The sequence below is a fragment of the Lonchura striata genome, chromosome 3, assembly GCF_050655825.1.
Source record: "Lonchura striata isolate lonStrDom1 chromosome 3, ASM5065582v1, whole genome shotgun sequence".
NCBI lineage: Eukaryota > Metazoa > Chordata > Aves > Passeriformes > Estrildidae > Lonchura > Lonchura striata.
Genome location: NC_140705.1, coordinates 113,418,264 through 113,432,285, shown reverse-complemented (window position 1 = coordinate 113,432,285; position 14,022 = coordinate 113,418,264). Strand labels below are relative to the sequence as shown.

Below are 14,022 nucleotides of genomic sequence, written 5' to 3'. Positions count from 1 at the left end.
TCCCATCTTCTACATCCTTGGCTTGAAGGGCAAGGTTTTTTGGCCCATTGTGGCAAAAGTATTCAATATTTCAGCTCACAGGTAGGAAACTACAGTTCTTTTTCCCAGGAGTTTTAGGCCTGCTCTACCCTCATCACACAGCTCAGCCAACCCCAGGCTTCAGCATGGAACAGCACCAGCCCAGAGACCCATTGGTGACTGAGGGGGAACAAAGAACCACCAAACACCTGGTGTAGCCCAACTGGTTTTGCAATGCTTTTATTACTGTATATATTAACATTGGTTTGGATAGTATGTAGCAGGCATCTCAACATTGAAGTTCATTTGTGCACTCTCTGCAGGGAAGATGTTTTGCCCTCAACACACCTCATTCCGCTTCACTTCCTGATCTCAGCAGCACTCACTGCTCCTGAGGAGCAGCAGGTCACATTTATAATGAATTATACCAACAAGCACATCTCTACTAGAAAGCACATCACTTTATTGTGAAGGTCTCAAGTGGAAGAGTTCAACTTAACCATGACAATACTTTATGTATTACAATTGCCTGTTGATTTATGCAACTATGTTGAAGAAAGCTGTTAGCCAAAGTCACCCCCCCCCAAAAAAAAAAAAAAATCAGAGGATATTTGCACCAGTTTTAGTTTATACCTCACAACATACCTAGGCTATATTTTTACTATCACAGGGTGTATTTACTACTAGGGGAATGTTACATGGTCTTTCAAACATGAGACTATTTACAGAATAGGCTGAACATTTGAGTTTAGATAAAGCTGAACAATTTTACATGTATAGGAAGTGTTATAGGCTAGCTTTCCTGTGGCTTTTAGCTAGACATCAGGCACTAATGATTTGATTAGCTCTGTACAAAGAATCACACACCATCCAAAACCTCGTGGCTGCTGGTTAGTTCCAAATTGTTTGAGAAAGCGCCTACTTCGAGCAACAGTTTGGTGGGGGCCTTGCTATCCCCATGTCACCCTCCTGGTGCCTCGCTGCAGAAGGGAATAGAAGCTAAGCTGTTGCACTAAGTCAGAAGATACTGATTAAAAGAGGATGGAATTAACAGTATATAGAAAAGACATAACATACTGGTAGAAAGTTATACCTCCTCAAGGTTTCGCTGAAATCGTTCACGTTAGGGAAATACTGTTCTCTCCCCTGCTATGCAAAGCTGATGGGAATTCCCTGCATGGAGTCCTTGAGAAATAAATTAAGTTCCAAGACTAAGTTAGGGAACTGTTGTACATTCAGAGTGCATTGTGCCTCATGAACCTCAGCTGGGTGTTCCTGGTACAGCACTCGTGCCTTAAGCACCATGGCAGCTCAGGCTTTGGGGCCACAGTCACTGGGCGAGTTGCAGGGAAGGTCTGGGAGCCACGGCTGCACACACAGATATGTTGTTTTGTGCACAATGCAAGCCTGATTTCCCCCTTAGCCATACAAATTAAGACAATATTTATCACCATACAGTTTGATATTACTTCCAATAAGTACAATATTTATTAAACATTTCTTCAGTTTTGTTACATATTGTGCAACAAATTACAATATTCTGCAGCCACAAATTATATGCAGAGTATGAAGAAACTATTAATCAGATAGTGTGATCTCTCCATTTATAATTCTACAAGAAGGAACTAGCAAATCAGATCTTACATATATCTTACTAAATTTTATGCATGGAAAGTGACAGACACTGTTGTGCTGTTTGATACAAAATGGCTAAACTTCATCTTCAGAAGACTAAACCTGACATCTAAACATGCCAATAGAAACATCAAAACAAAAATACATCCTAACCAACCACAGGAAACAGTCTGGTATCAGGAAAAGCAACAAGGATTACACGTTTATAAACCAGCACACAAAGGTTTAAAACAGTTCTGAAAATGAAGTTAGCTGTCTTGAGTCAAGGGAATAAAAAAAGTCAGTATTGACCATTTACAATCTCTGACCTTTGTGGAGACGGTAAGAATCTGTTGTAGTGCAGCTACATACAGTACAATTCAGGCAAATTTTTTTTTTCACTTGGGTTCAGATTGCAAATTCATTGTTGTGAGACAAAAGGGGGGGAGGCAAGTTTTAGCAGCAACCTCCACTAGACTGCTTGACTGGAGTGCTCTGAATTTTAACATTGGACTTCTCTGCACCACCAGCTGTCGCTCCCGGACCCATTCGTTTTTTAATCTCGGCAGCCATGGTCATGAAAGACTGTTCTACATTTGTGGCATTCTTTGCACTGGTTTCCAAAAACGGAATTCCAAGAGAATCTGCAAATTCCTGCAAATCGAGAAACAGTGAACAGTAAGCTCATACACAGGTCCATACCTCACCTCATTTCCTGGAGCACCACTGGATACCCCACAAGTTCCTGGATTCCACCCCACACCCCATCTCCAGCCTGAGGATGAGCTGCAGGGCAGGGGGTCCTTAAACTGCCCCTGTTGGTGGCACCAGGACACCTCCCTGCACTGGAACCTCTGTGCTTGACAAACCAGAGCAGGGGCTCAGCCCAGCAAACACACGAGCCCCGACATACCTTTGCTGTTGTATAGTCTACTACTTTCTTTGTGGTCAGATCACACTTGTTCCCCACCAACAACTTGTTGACGTTTTCACTGGCATAACGGTCTATCTCCTGCAGCCACTGCTTGACATTATTGAAAGACTCCTACGAGATAAGAGAACTGTAAGCAAGGCCCTTGATGAAGAGGGAAGTTCAGCACTATCCCTTTGGTCATGATCAGGAAGGAATACGAAGCACTGTGCTTATCCATGTGGTTCACAACCCTGGGAGAGGACTGTCTAGGGCTGCCCAACTCCCCTGATGGCCTCAGGACATGCCAGTCACCACAGGGGCCATACAGCTGTTCCCAGCCCTACACAATCAGCCCTTCCTGCACTCTTCCCCCTATTATTTTTCCCCACTTCATACATTGAATAATTAACATCTTCTACCATCTAGGGCTCTTCTTCCTCCTCTTGTAGCAGAGATAAGAGATGTGGCACACAGCTGAAACTAGATGCATCCCACATACTTACTAAGCATCAGGTGTTAGATGCAAGCCACCTTGTTGTAGATACGCTGAAACAACCTCTGACTCCAGAAATGCTGGACTGATATTCCAATTAGTGACTGAACACAAGTGTTCTTTTTCTATTAATTCAGGAAATCCTATACTTCCCGAGTGCCCTTCAAACAACTGCACCAGTTCTTCAGAGATCCTTTCAGAGAAAACACTGGCTCAGTTGTATCTTGCACACAGGCTGACAATTTTCTGTTCCAAATGCTGGTCTTTACTACAGACCACAGTTCAAGTGCATTCAGGAATCTTTCAACAGCTTCCATCAGTAACTCAGATTTCCTGCTACCAAAGGCAAGGTGAGATGTATTCACACAGAACAACCAGTTACCTCCTCACCAAGTTTTAGGTTAAGCCTAAGATACAGCTGCTTAGGAGCCACAAATCCCACTGCTCTCTTTATTTCTGTGTTTTATTTCTGCCAAGCCAGAGGCAAACACATACATTTAGCTTGATAAGCCTTAACACAGCCTGTAGAACTCTGTCACTGTCTCCTTCAGATGTGCCCAGCTGTTAAATTCCCAATTTACTCATCAGCCTGGAGAAACTCTGCAGGCACAGGTTTGCCACGTACCTGATCTGTAACATCATACACAACTATGATGCCATGAGCTCCTCTATAGTAACTGGAAGTGATAGTCCGAAACCGCTCCTGTCCCGCCGTGTCCCACTGCAAGACAAGTGACAGTGTCAGCTCCTGCAGCCTGGCTGAGCCAGTGCCCTACATCAGCTCCCAGAAACAGCCCAGCAGCCACACAACTACAACCACAGCTACTGCAGGGGCTCTGAAGCCCTATGCATCAAACAGGATTCGAGGATATCACGTATTTTAACTGAGAATTACACTTTGTATGTACTTTGCTAAAGTGCTCATTTGTTTGGTTTCGGTCAAGCGCAGTCGAAAGATCTCTCTGGGGAAAACATTAAGCAGTCCTGACCCGTGAAGAACCCACGGTTCAGTGGTCAGAAGAGCAAACACAAGCAGGACTTGAAAACCTGCTAGGAATAAGGTCAGAGAGCTGCAGATCTCTAACACGACCACTCCCTTGAACTTCCTTGGCACACAGCCTTCAGCAAAGCAACAACTCAAACCAAACTTGGTTCCCTTCTCCTGCTGGGAGAGTTAAGAAAGGACATAAGGTGCCTGACCTCTTGTCCCACCCAGGACGGGAGCAGGACTCACCCAAATATTTCTCTCCCTGGAGCTGTGTCAAGAACAGGGCTGGCTGTGTATTAAAAACAGACTTCACAGACAGATTTCAGCAGCGACAGCATTCCTAGTGGGCTGCTCTGTACTCACAACAGTTAGAGTCTGGAATCTCAGGCTTCTGGCTGTTAGCTGGACTCTGCTCCACAACACTGAATCCCTGAGTCATTGCCTGCAAGTCCTGAGAGCCTCTGCTTGAGCTGGAAGCAGTGGCTGACAAGGATTGTCTGACCTTGCACAGATATTAGATTTCATCACACCAGTCACCCTTTTAGAGTGCTTCAAGATTAAAGAATTGCCAAGTCTCTTCCCCTGTTTATTCCAAGTGAAAGGCCAAAAGCATAACCAGAAAACACCACCCAGTGCTAAGGCAGCCAGGCCAGTTACAAGCCTTTGTGTCAGTTTTTCCATTCAGGTTAACAAAAGCAGTTTCCAGCACTTAAGACAGTGCAGCCTGGTAGTAACAGCTGCTGTGGAATTCAGGCATCTTGGACAACTGTGTGGTATTCCTGCACTTACACAAATCCTGGCACAATATTGCAGAACTGCACCAGTTTTGATATGAGTGCACTCCAGCACAGAATCTCCTCTTCCAGGAAAACAGCCTTGATAATAAGCACCCTTCTTTAAGGACAAGTAAGACTTGCAAAGACTGCCTCGCCTCTTGGAACAGGGAAAATACCCCTTGTATCTGCAAGTATGTTAAAGTACAAAGATGACCACCAATAGCTATGGATATAACTCTGTGCTCCAACAGACTGAAGCACACAGGAGTTGAGAAATGCTACTTACTATCTGAAGCTTGATTGTTTTCCCATCTAGTTCTATAGTTCTGATTTTGAAGTCCACACCAATCGTGCTGATGTAACTTTCTGTGTACGTGTCATCCTAGGAGAGAGAGTGAACATAAGTCAAGCCAGCTGCACCTCTTCTGCAGTCACCTACTTCATTATGCACCAGTCAGACAAAGGTACTTAATTTCCTTGTAAAACCAGCCTGATCTCTCATGGCAAAGTCCAGGAGGTGGCCAAGCATTTCCACCAACTGTTTACTTTTCAAAAATTCTGCAGCTTTTAAAAGCACCAACCAGACCTGGTTGGTGGTTTCAAAAACCAGTCAAAAAAAGCCTCTTTTCTGGAAATCCTGTAGTGTCAAGTCCTTGTGAGCTGCAGTGTAAAAAACAGTCTTTGCTCATGTTGGCAGACTGAAGAGCTACTTAGAATAACCACTAAAGTTATTGAAACACATCACATTTTTATTTTCCTTTGATGGTTTTTCATCTGTGTTACACAGCAGCTACCTAGAACAAGTCAGAGGCTCTGTCTCAGTCACACAAGGGTGTCAGATCCTCTGCTGCTGCAGCTGGTTGCTAAGGCAGGTTAGAGTTACAGCTGGAGTACTCGTGCTGAGGCCTCTGCTCTGCAGCCTGTGTCGATACAGGAGGGAAAGCACTGCCTCAGCAGCGTGCAGGGCCCTGACTGCAGTCTCCACCAGGCCTTAAGGCACACAGAAACTGCTGGGTCAGTCTTTGCTACCTTCCAGTGATTGTCAGCTTGTCAGCACGAAGGAAGTTTCTACTCCTAAAGTACCCAAAGGATAGAACTTCACACACAATGTACCACAAAAGGCTTTATGCAACCAGTAGGTATCACAAAAAACAAGGGATTCCTCTGGGCTGTGAATGGAAGACATCTTTAATACATCCAAGTATTAAGCCTTTCAGAATGACATGACATTTAGTTCCTTAACATTTCAATATTCCAAAGGGCATTCTGAAAAGCCTGTATTAGTTTAACCTACAGCAGAAAGAAAACACAGGTGTGGTATGCTGTGATAATTCCTTATGTCAGGGTAAAGCAGTTTAGTTGGAAAAATGCATCTCAGAAGGAAAAGGCTACTCAGCTGAAGAAGCATCAGATAACAGAGCACAAACTTGAGCTGGCTATCAAAAAAGAAAAGTTGGATTATTTACATGAAGCCAAAACTAATTCAAAAGTATGTGCAAGTGAAGCAGGCTAGACTGCTCTGGGAGTGCTGCTCCAGCTGTGGAGTCACTTCCAACCCAGTGCCTCCATACTGTGAGCAGAGCAGGTGACATCCTCCTCCTGCTCATGGTGGCACCAACAGCAGCCACAATGGCTTTAACTGAGCTGTCTGTACACCCAGGCCACCACTTGACATTAACAATACCAGGTACAACTTCCCTTGCTCTCCTCCCAGGGACACGTAAAGCTGCACTTTGGCACAGAGATAAGAAGTTCACTGGACTTCAGCTTTTTCTACTGAGAGCTGTCAAACCCACTTTACATTTTCTTGTTCACAAGAAAACTAGAGCCAGAATAACTCACCAGCAATTTTAACATTCACTAAGGAAAGCAGAAGGCCTTATTATTCCTGGAGTATTATTTACATTATTTCTCTCGCTAAACAACTGGTAGGTCTTTTTACTGCAGATATCAAACTTCATCTGGCTGAAATGTTCTTATCAAGAAGTAACTGATCAAGGTCTGTACTCCTCATGCCTAAGGGCACAGCCCCAGAATTCCTTCCATCCTCAGCATTCTACCACTGCTGTAATGATGGAAGTTAAATTAAGGTATCTTCTTCTCAAGTAACAGGAAAAATAGAATTAATTTTAGCTGGACATATTATTGCTATTGTTTCTTTCCAATTCAGTGAAACAATTACATCAGATAGACACAAATTCAGAAAACAGGAGGAGTTTGCAATACTATACCTATTCTTTGGTATTACCAGGCCTGTCAGACATCAGCCCTGCTACCTGAAGGAAGGTCTTGCTAAGTATCTCTTTTACATAGTTGCCAAGCATGATCACTTACTGCAAACCTAAGTAGAAGGCAAGATTTCCCAACACCGGAGTCTCCAATCAGAAGAAGCTTGAATAAATAGTCACTGCAGAAGGAAAAAAAAAATAGGTCACTCAATGAAAAACACTGACAAGAATGAAGTTCCTTAGCCAGTATATTATGACTTTTGAGAAGGGTAAATGAATTCACTGCTAGGGAAATCACCTACAACTCCAAGCTCCTCTTTCAGTTTAGAAATTCACAATTTACTGGGTAAGGGAAGTGTGAGGTAGGTGCTCTGAGCACAGCACTGTTGTGTGGAACTGTGCCTTCCTGGGAAGTTACTCTGAGGGTAACAGAGGGACTATCAGCAGGAGTAGCACAGTCCTAGCTCAGCCTTTGTGGTCTAGCTGAGATGAAAACCATGCTTTGCAACTGAGTGCAAGCCCCCTTGTCTGGCTGAGTAACTCAAGTAACACACAGGAGGTGGTAACAGCCTGCTGCCCTCCAGGGCCATGATCTTTGCTTCTCTGGACTCAGAGGTTTGATCCCACTGCCCAGCTTCACCAACACCAGGGAGCTGCCAAACACAGCCATTTCTTTCCTCAGCTCAAGTTACTCATATTTAAGTTCCAGCAGAATGCAACAGCACAATGAATACCCACTTTCCACAACAGACTATGAGCAGTGACCGATACCACACCCGCATTCCAGGAATTAAAGCAAAGCTCAAGTCATTTCCAGATGAGGCTATGTCAGGGGATGTCAGGTGTGGTATCAGTAATTCTCAAGATACATTGGAAGAATTGACAAATCTTGTGTTTAATGTTGAGTTTTCCCAACATTAAAGAATAAGCACAGTGTCACTGACCAGCCTATATTTACACTTGAAAGAGTAGTGAAGATGTCACTGTTGGCAAAATGTGAGATTTTGTGTTAGTCCTAAGACTAAAGGGGAAATTTCATGCTAGAGAACAAGTAACAGAGAAAAATAACAACCCACCACTTACACAAGTTATTTTGCTTCTCAAGTTGACTAACTCATTCTCAGTTGACAACTCTTCGGCCCTGTAATGGCCCAGGACTAAGACCTGTTCTCACTTAACCACAACAGTTCAGCAGCCATATTTTTATGCCCACTTAAGCAAGGAGAGTAAAGATTAAGGATATGTGGAGTGCCTGAAGTCCACTGTCCCCCCCTATTATCCCCTAGAATCGCCACTGCCTCTGGCTGGCAGGCATCCAGCCAGGAAACTGCATCCGTCCCCAGCTGGTAACAGCCGAGCAGATGGACAAGCACGGCTTCTCAGCACTCCTCTGCTCAAGTGCCCCTCACCTGGCTGGGCCCAGGCTGCACAACTCACCCAGCTGGAACCTCCAGTCTCTGCAGCATTTCTGCCAAGCCTAGAGAGGAGTCAGAAGTGCTAAATGTAGCAACCCCATCCTTAAAAATGCAACCTTTCCTAACAGTGTACGGCTAAAAGCACTAAATGAATGAAAAAAAAAAAAAGTCAAATGACACCTAGCAGTTTACAGTCACAGAATTCACCATTCCACCTGTCAGGTCATGTACTACCACAAGGCAAGACTGCTTTAGAAGAATGACAACCCAAACTGTTCAGGGGACTCAAGGTACATCACCCCACAACCCACACATCTCAGTAGGTTTGAGTTGGCTGAAGCACTACTATAGACCACAAAACTTCTCACTCCCAGTAATAGCTTGGTCCCCAAGAGCAGCAGAAACTCTGTAACCTGGAGACCAAAGGTGGGAGGGCTCCAGGACCTGCTCCACAGTTACACCTATTGCCTTGCCTTCTTCCCCACCACTGTGCCTCAGCCTTCACTCAGCTCCTTCCAACTCCAGCAGGAAGTCTGGGTTGCTCAGTTCCCTATAAACACGGAATTTTCAGCAATCCTGAAGTCAAATTATTACTTACAGCTTGTAGCATGTTATAATTCCCTTGAGAATATTAACACAAGAATATTGTGTTACTGTATTGTCTTCAATAAATTAATGGAAAAAAATTAACTCCTTCCTGGTAGAGATAAGGCTTCAGCTGTGGGTCTGAGATCCACTTAAAAACCTCCACTTGCTTCGAGAGTAATTCAGGTTCCCCTAGGCCCCGAGCATGAAAACTTCTCTTCCTCTGTTACTCCTTGTGCTAAAGCAGCTCCCAGCCAAACCCACCCATTGAATCTCTCACTTCAGCAGCAAACAAGAACAGTAGCAGTGGGTACACAGAACAAATGTTAAGCTAACACAGTAAGACCTGAGAAGCCTTGAACACTGGATTTGATATCTTTGCTGTTTAGCTGTCCCCTTGCTTTGGGCTTCAGTATTTCCAGAATCACAGAGACATACAGTGGTCCTAAGCCCCCTGCTTCAGCCCCACCAAAACCTGGGCCAGCATCAGGTGCACAGCTGGAAACAGCCTTTACTGAGTTAGCTCTGCCTCTGACCTTAGCAATGGCTGTTGTGTCACAAAAACCTAATTTTGGTGGCAAGACTTTCATCAGTTTTGGGAATAGCGTAAGCAAGACTCTAAGAACTTAGGGTTTTAATAGTTTAGAACACTCCATATTCCAATATTACAGTGCATTCCTTTCCAAGTACAGCTTAAAGCTTTAAAAGATACAGCTCCCAAGACCTTTTAAAAGACAGCAGGTGCCTACTGAGGGCCATAAGAACCAAATGTGCAGTTTGTTAGAGTGTGATGCTTGAGACAGCTCTTGGGTACAGCAACAGTATAAAAATTTGCAGAAACCTATTTCTAGACTGAGCTATACCAATAGAATATTTGGGTAAAGGGGTTCAACTGTAGCAACAAGCCACACAAATATTTGGTATTTACTCCTGAAGAGCCACACAAATATTTCTGAAGCCACTAAGTTTTGCTCTTTAAAGCTGGAAACTTAAAACTCATCAGCTCCTCTGGTTTAGGGAGCCTCCATGAAGCTGGCTAAGCTATGCAGCACAGCCCTCTCCACGCTCCTTGGGAGACAGTGGGAATTCAGGTTAATCATTCAATTATTTCTCACCATTTACATAAGCCAGCCATTCTTGGGTCGTTTAAAAGAGCACACTGGAAGAGCATGTGCAGCCAGGCAGGTGGGTACAGTGAGTAAGAGTGATGCTTTCAAATCCTCCCCATAACTTCCTCTCCCCAGAGCAATAAAGGACAAAGATGTTAAATGTAACTGCCTCTTGCCAAAAAAAAAAAAAAACAAAAAACAAACAAGGCACCTCCAAATCAAGTTGAGGACAGAGCAGGCCAAAGCTCTGTGGAACAAGGGACCTGTAGGCCTTTAAAGTACTGCTGTTTATCTAATTTATATAAGGAGGCAAGTGGGGATTTTTTAAATGCCAAGAAGGTTTTATGCCAAAACAGACAAGGCTAGGCAGTCACCTGTCTGCAACAAGGAGCTGCTGGAATTGGCTTTAATCACTGATGTCACTGCAGGTTTATACTGTAAGCAGGTACTCACAGCAGCCTCAATCCCCACTCTTTTTCTACCATCCCAGAAATTTTGGAGAGGTGCATGAGTGTCACTCTGATTACTCTGTGTAAGGAAACAGAATCCAGAAGACACAATGCCACTTTGCATGGCAGATTGCTGTTTAGAAAGCTTAGAACACAAACACCTTCAGATGATTCCAGCAACCCAAGAGCTGTCACTCAACTGTCACCCAAGACTGAAACCCACCTCACAGGTATTCCCAAACACTTCTGAAGAATGCAGAAACCCCCTGAGTTTCCTCATGTGTGCTGGAAGGTGTCTAGAACAAGGTCCAGGCAGAGCACTGAGCAAGAGTAACTCCTGATCCCTCTTGGCTGCCCACCAGTGTGTTTGTGCTACATGCAAGGTGCAGAAGGGCAGGAAATGCTGAACCCGACGTGATCTAGTCACAACAGAGTCAATATTGACATTCTGCTCACTCAAACACTGGCAGGGAGGGAGGAACAGAGGGAACACATCCCAGTGCTGGGTGGGCAGGTGTTTTCAGAATTTAGCTTCCAAGCACTAATCTTAGTATCACATCCACCCCTCTTCAGCTCCTTCACTCAACCTAAAAACTAACAGTCCACTCGGCTGCCCCACAGCCCTGAAGCTTCAAGGAAGCTCTCAGAAGCACAACTCTCCTTCAAACCTCTGCATGAGCAGGACCTAACCCTGTAGCTTTATCAGGAAAGCTGAAGGAAGTAGGTCTTTAGTTAGAAATTTTAACTAGCTATCCCACTGACTTCTGATGGAGTTCTGGCATGCCCAGGAGAGAGCATTTGGGGTTGCAGCCTGATCTGAAGCTGTGATAGGGAAGTGAGAATGAGTTACATTACAGGCAAGACACTCCTGAGAGGGCAAATGGATGCACCTCTTACATGGAACTAGAAGGAGCAATGTCATAATCCCTTAAATCTCATTCCTGTTTTAACAGGGATCCAAGTACACACATCACACTAACAGGTATTTCTGTCCATCTCGCCACACCCTTCCCATCTCCTCCCCTCATCCTGCCGACACCACCCTCTCAGGAAGTGGCCATTAAACACTTGGAGTTCATCTCCAACTCCAGCTTTTCCTCTTGTTTCACTTTCAAGAACTCGGCCGTGCTCAGCAGCAGGACCAAGCACTCTTCACTGACAATGAGTGTCTGAAAACACTGTCCTCAGCACTCAGTACCCCGCTGAGGGAACCACCCTCTGCATCAGTCTGGAAAGCTGACTGACTGCAAGAAAGGCAAAAAAAAAAAAATCTATGGAAAACCCCCCCTCCAACTTATTTCTCTTAGTGGCCTACCACTCTGCAGGCAGCTTTCCCACTGCAAAACTCAGCAAGGGAAATTGGAGTTTAACTCGTGAGAGCCATCAGGCCCACGGGGCACCAGGTGTTTGCTGGTTTTTCATCCGCTGCCCACCACCAGCCACTCTTTTGGTGTTTTCCAAAGCTACACGAGCAAGTCCGTGATGTAATCTTGCCAAGATGTAACTCGAGTTCCTGGCTGTACCTCCTGGGTGTCGCCAACTCCCTCACTAGCCGATGACTGCTTGTTTGCTCCTCAGGTGATTTTCATGGACAGGAGTGCCTGCAACCAGCCCCTGTGACATAAGTGGAGAGCACAGGGGCCACGGCCACACACGTCAGGAGCCTCAGCTGAGGGGACAAAACTGCGGGTGTCTTCCAAGAGCAGCAATGTCACACCACACGTGCATTCCAGTACCAGAGCCACCCCAGTGACAGCAGATGGGACAGTGGCTTCACCACCTCAAACCGGGGTGCCAGCAAAGCCAGCAGCAGTGAAAGGATCCTAAACAAACCCTGCAAGGTGAAAGGGCTGGAAGCGCATCAGCTGACTTTTTTGAACTGCTTTCTAAACTAAGCCTTTAACTCACGCAAGAAAGTCTTGAACAAAATAAAGTTTATTGTTCTTGACAGCCTGGCGGGCAGGACACAGCTCCCCGAGTTTCCAGAATTCAGACAGCTCGACTCCGAGCAGGCCAGCTAAAGGAAAAGGCCATAGTCACACAAGGACCCCCCCAAACCCCTCGAGTCGTCAGCAGGCTCTCTAAGCAGGCGCTATTTCAGCTGAAAACAGCCCCAAGAACGTGCTATTACCAAGTCACGGCGTTGCAAAACCCACCCGGGCAGAAGTGTTTTGCAAGCGCCATGTGACACACACATGACCGCGGCCGGGGCGAAGGGTGGGCCCGGCCGGGTGCCGCCGCCGCCGGGGATCGCCCGCCGCTGCCCCGGGCACTTGTTGGAGTCGAGGCCCCGATGGGCATCCCGGGGCTCGGGAAAACCGGCCCCGCGATCCCGGTTCCCCCCGGGACCCGAGTGACCCCCCCGGCCCGCCGGGACCCACCCGGGCGGCCGCGCTGCCTCCCGCCCCTCCTCCTCCTCCTCCTCCTCCTCCCCCGCCGCCGCTCGGGCCCGGGCGCGGCTCCGCGGGCCCGGGGGGGGCTCGGCCCCTCGGGCCCCTGAGCCGGCGGGCCCGGCGCGGTTCCTCCGCCCCCGCGGCCGCCCCGTCCCGCACTCACTATTCGGGGTTCATGCTGGACATGTCCGTGGGGCCCGCGGCCCGAGGCACGGCGAGCGCGCTGTGAGGGGCGGTGCGGCGGCAGCTCCCGCCGCCCAGGCAGGCGCTCCGCGGTGCGCTGGTCCGAGGGAGCCGCGATCGCCCGGCGCTCGGCTCGGCCCGTCCGCCCGCGCCCGCTCCGCGGCCTCCGCGCTGCGCCGCTGCCCAAAATGGCCGCCGGAGCCCGACCAGGAAACGGGGCGGCCGCTCGCCGAGCAGCGCTTACATGGCCGGGGGGCGGCCGAGGGGCGCCACGGGAAACCGAGTCCGCGCCGCCGCCTCCCGCCGGCCGCGCCCCCTCCGGCGGACTCGCTCTCCCGGCGGCCGCCGCGGCGGCGGCGGCGCATGCGCCATCGCCGGCCTTTCTTCCCTCGGCCCCGTCGGCTCGGAGCGGCGGCCGGCGCCGCTGATTGGCCGGGAGGCGCCGGCCGAGGGTGACGTCAGCGGGCAGACGTGGCAGCCCGGGCGAGTCAGCGCGCGGGCGGGGCGGGGGCGGGGCCAGGCCGGGCGGGGGCGGGGCCAGGGCCAGGCCGGGCTCCATCCCGGGATCTATTCCCGGGATCCATCCCCGGGATCCATCCCCGGCTCCATCCCGGGATCCATCCCCGGGGTCTATCCCCGGCTCCATCCCGGGATCTATTCCCGGGATCTATCCCCGGCTCCATCCCCGGCTCCATCCCGGGATCCATCCCGGGATCCATCCCCGGGGTCTATCCCCGGCTCCATCCCGGGATCCATCCCGGGATCCATCCCCGGGGTCTATCCCCGGCTCCATCCCGGGATCCATCCCGGGATCCATCCCCGGGGTCTATCCCCGGCTCCATCCCGGGATCCATCCCC

At 48.1% G+C, this 14,022-nt stretch overlaps 1 protein-coding gene across 1 annotated transcript; it reads right to left on the bottom strand.

Moving 5' to 3' along the window:
• Window positions 1-242: 242 nt before the first annotated feature.
• Window positions 243-13,368, bottom strand: RAB1A (RAB1A, member RAS oncogene family). Its single transcript, XM_021555856.3, has 6 exons — window positions 13,145-13,368; window positions 7,137-7,209; window positions 5,089-5,184; window positions 3,664-3,759; window positions 2,546-2,677; window positions 243-2,286 (listed from the first exon to the last, which is right to left on the bottom strand). The coding sequence occupies exons 1-6, from the start codon at window positions 13,165-13,167 to the stop codon at window positions 2,089-2,091; spliced, it is 618 nt and encodes a 205-aa protein (XP_021411531.3). The 5' UTR covers window positions 13,168-13,368; the 3' UTR covers window positions 243-2,088.
• Between the last annotated feature and the right edge of the window lie 654 nt (window positions 13,369-14,022).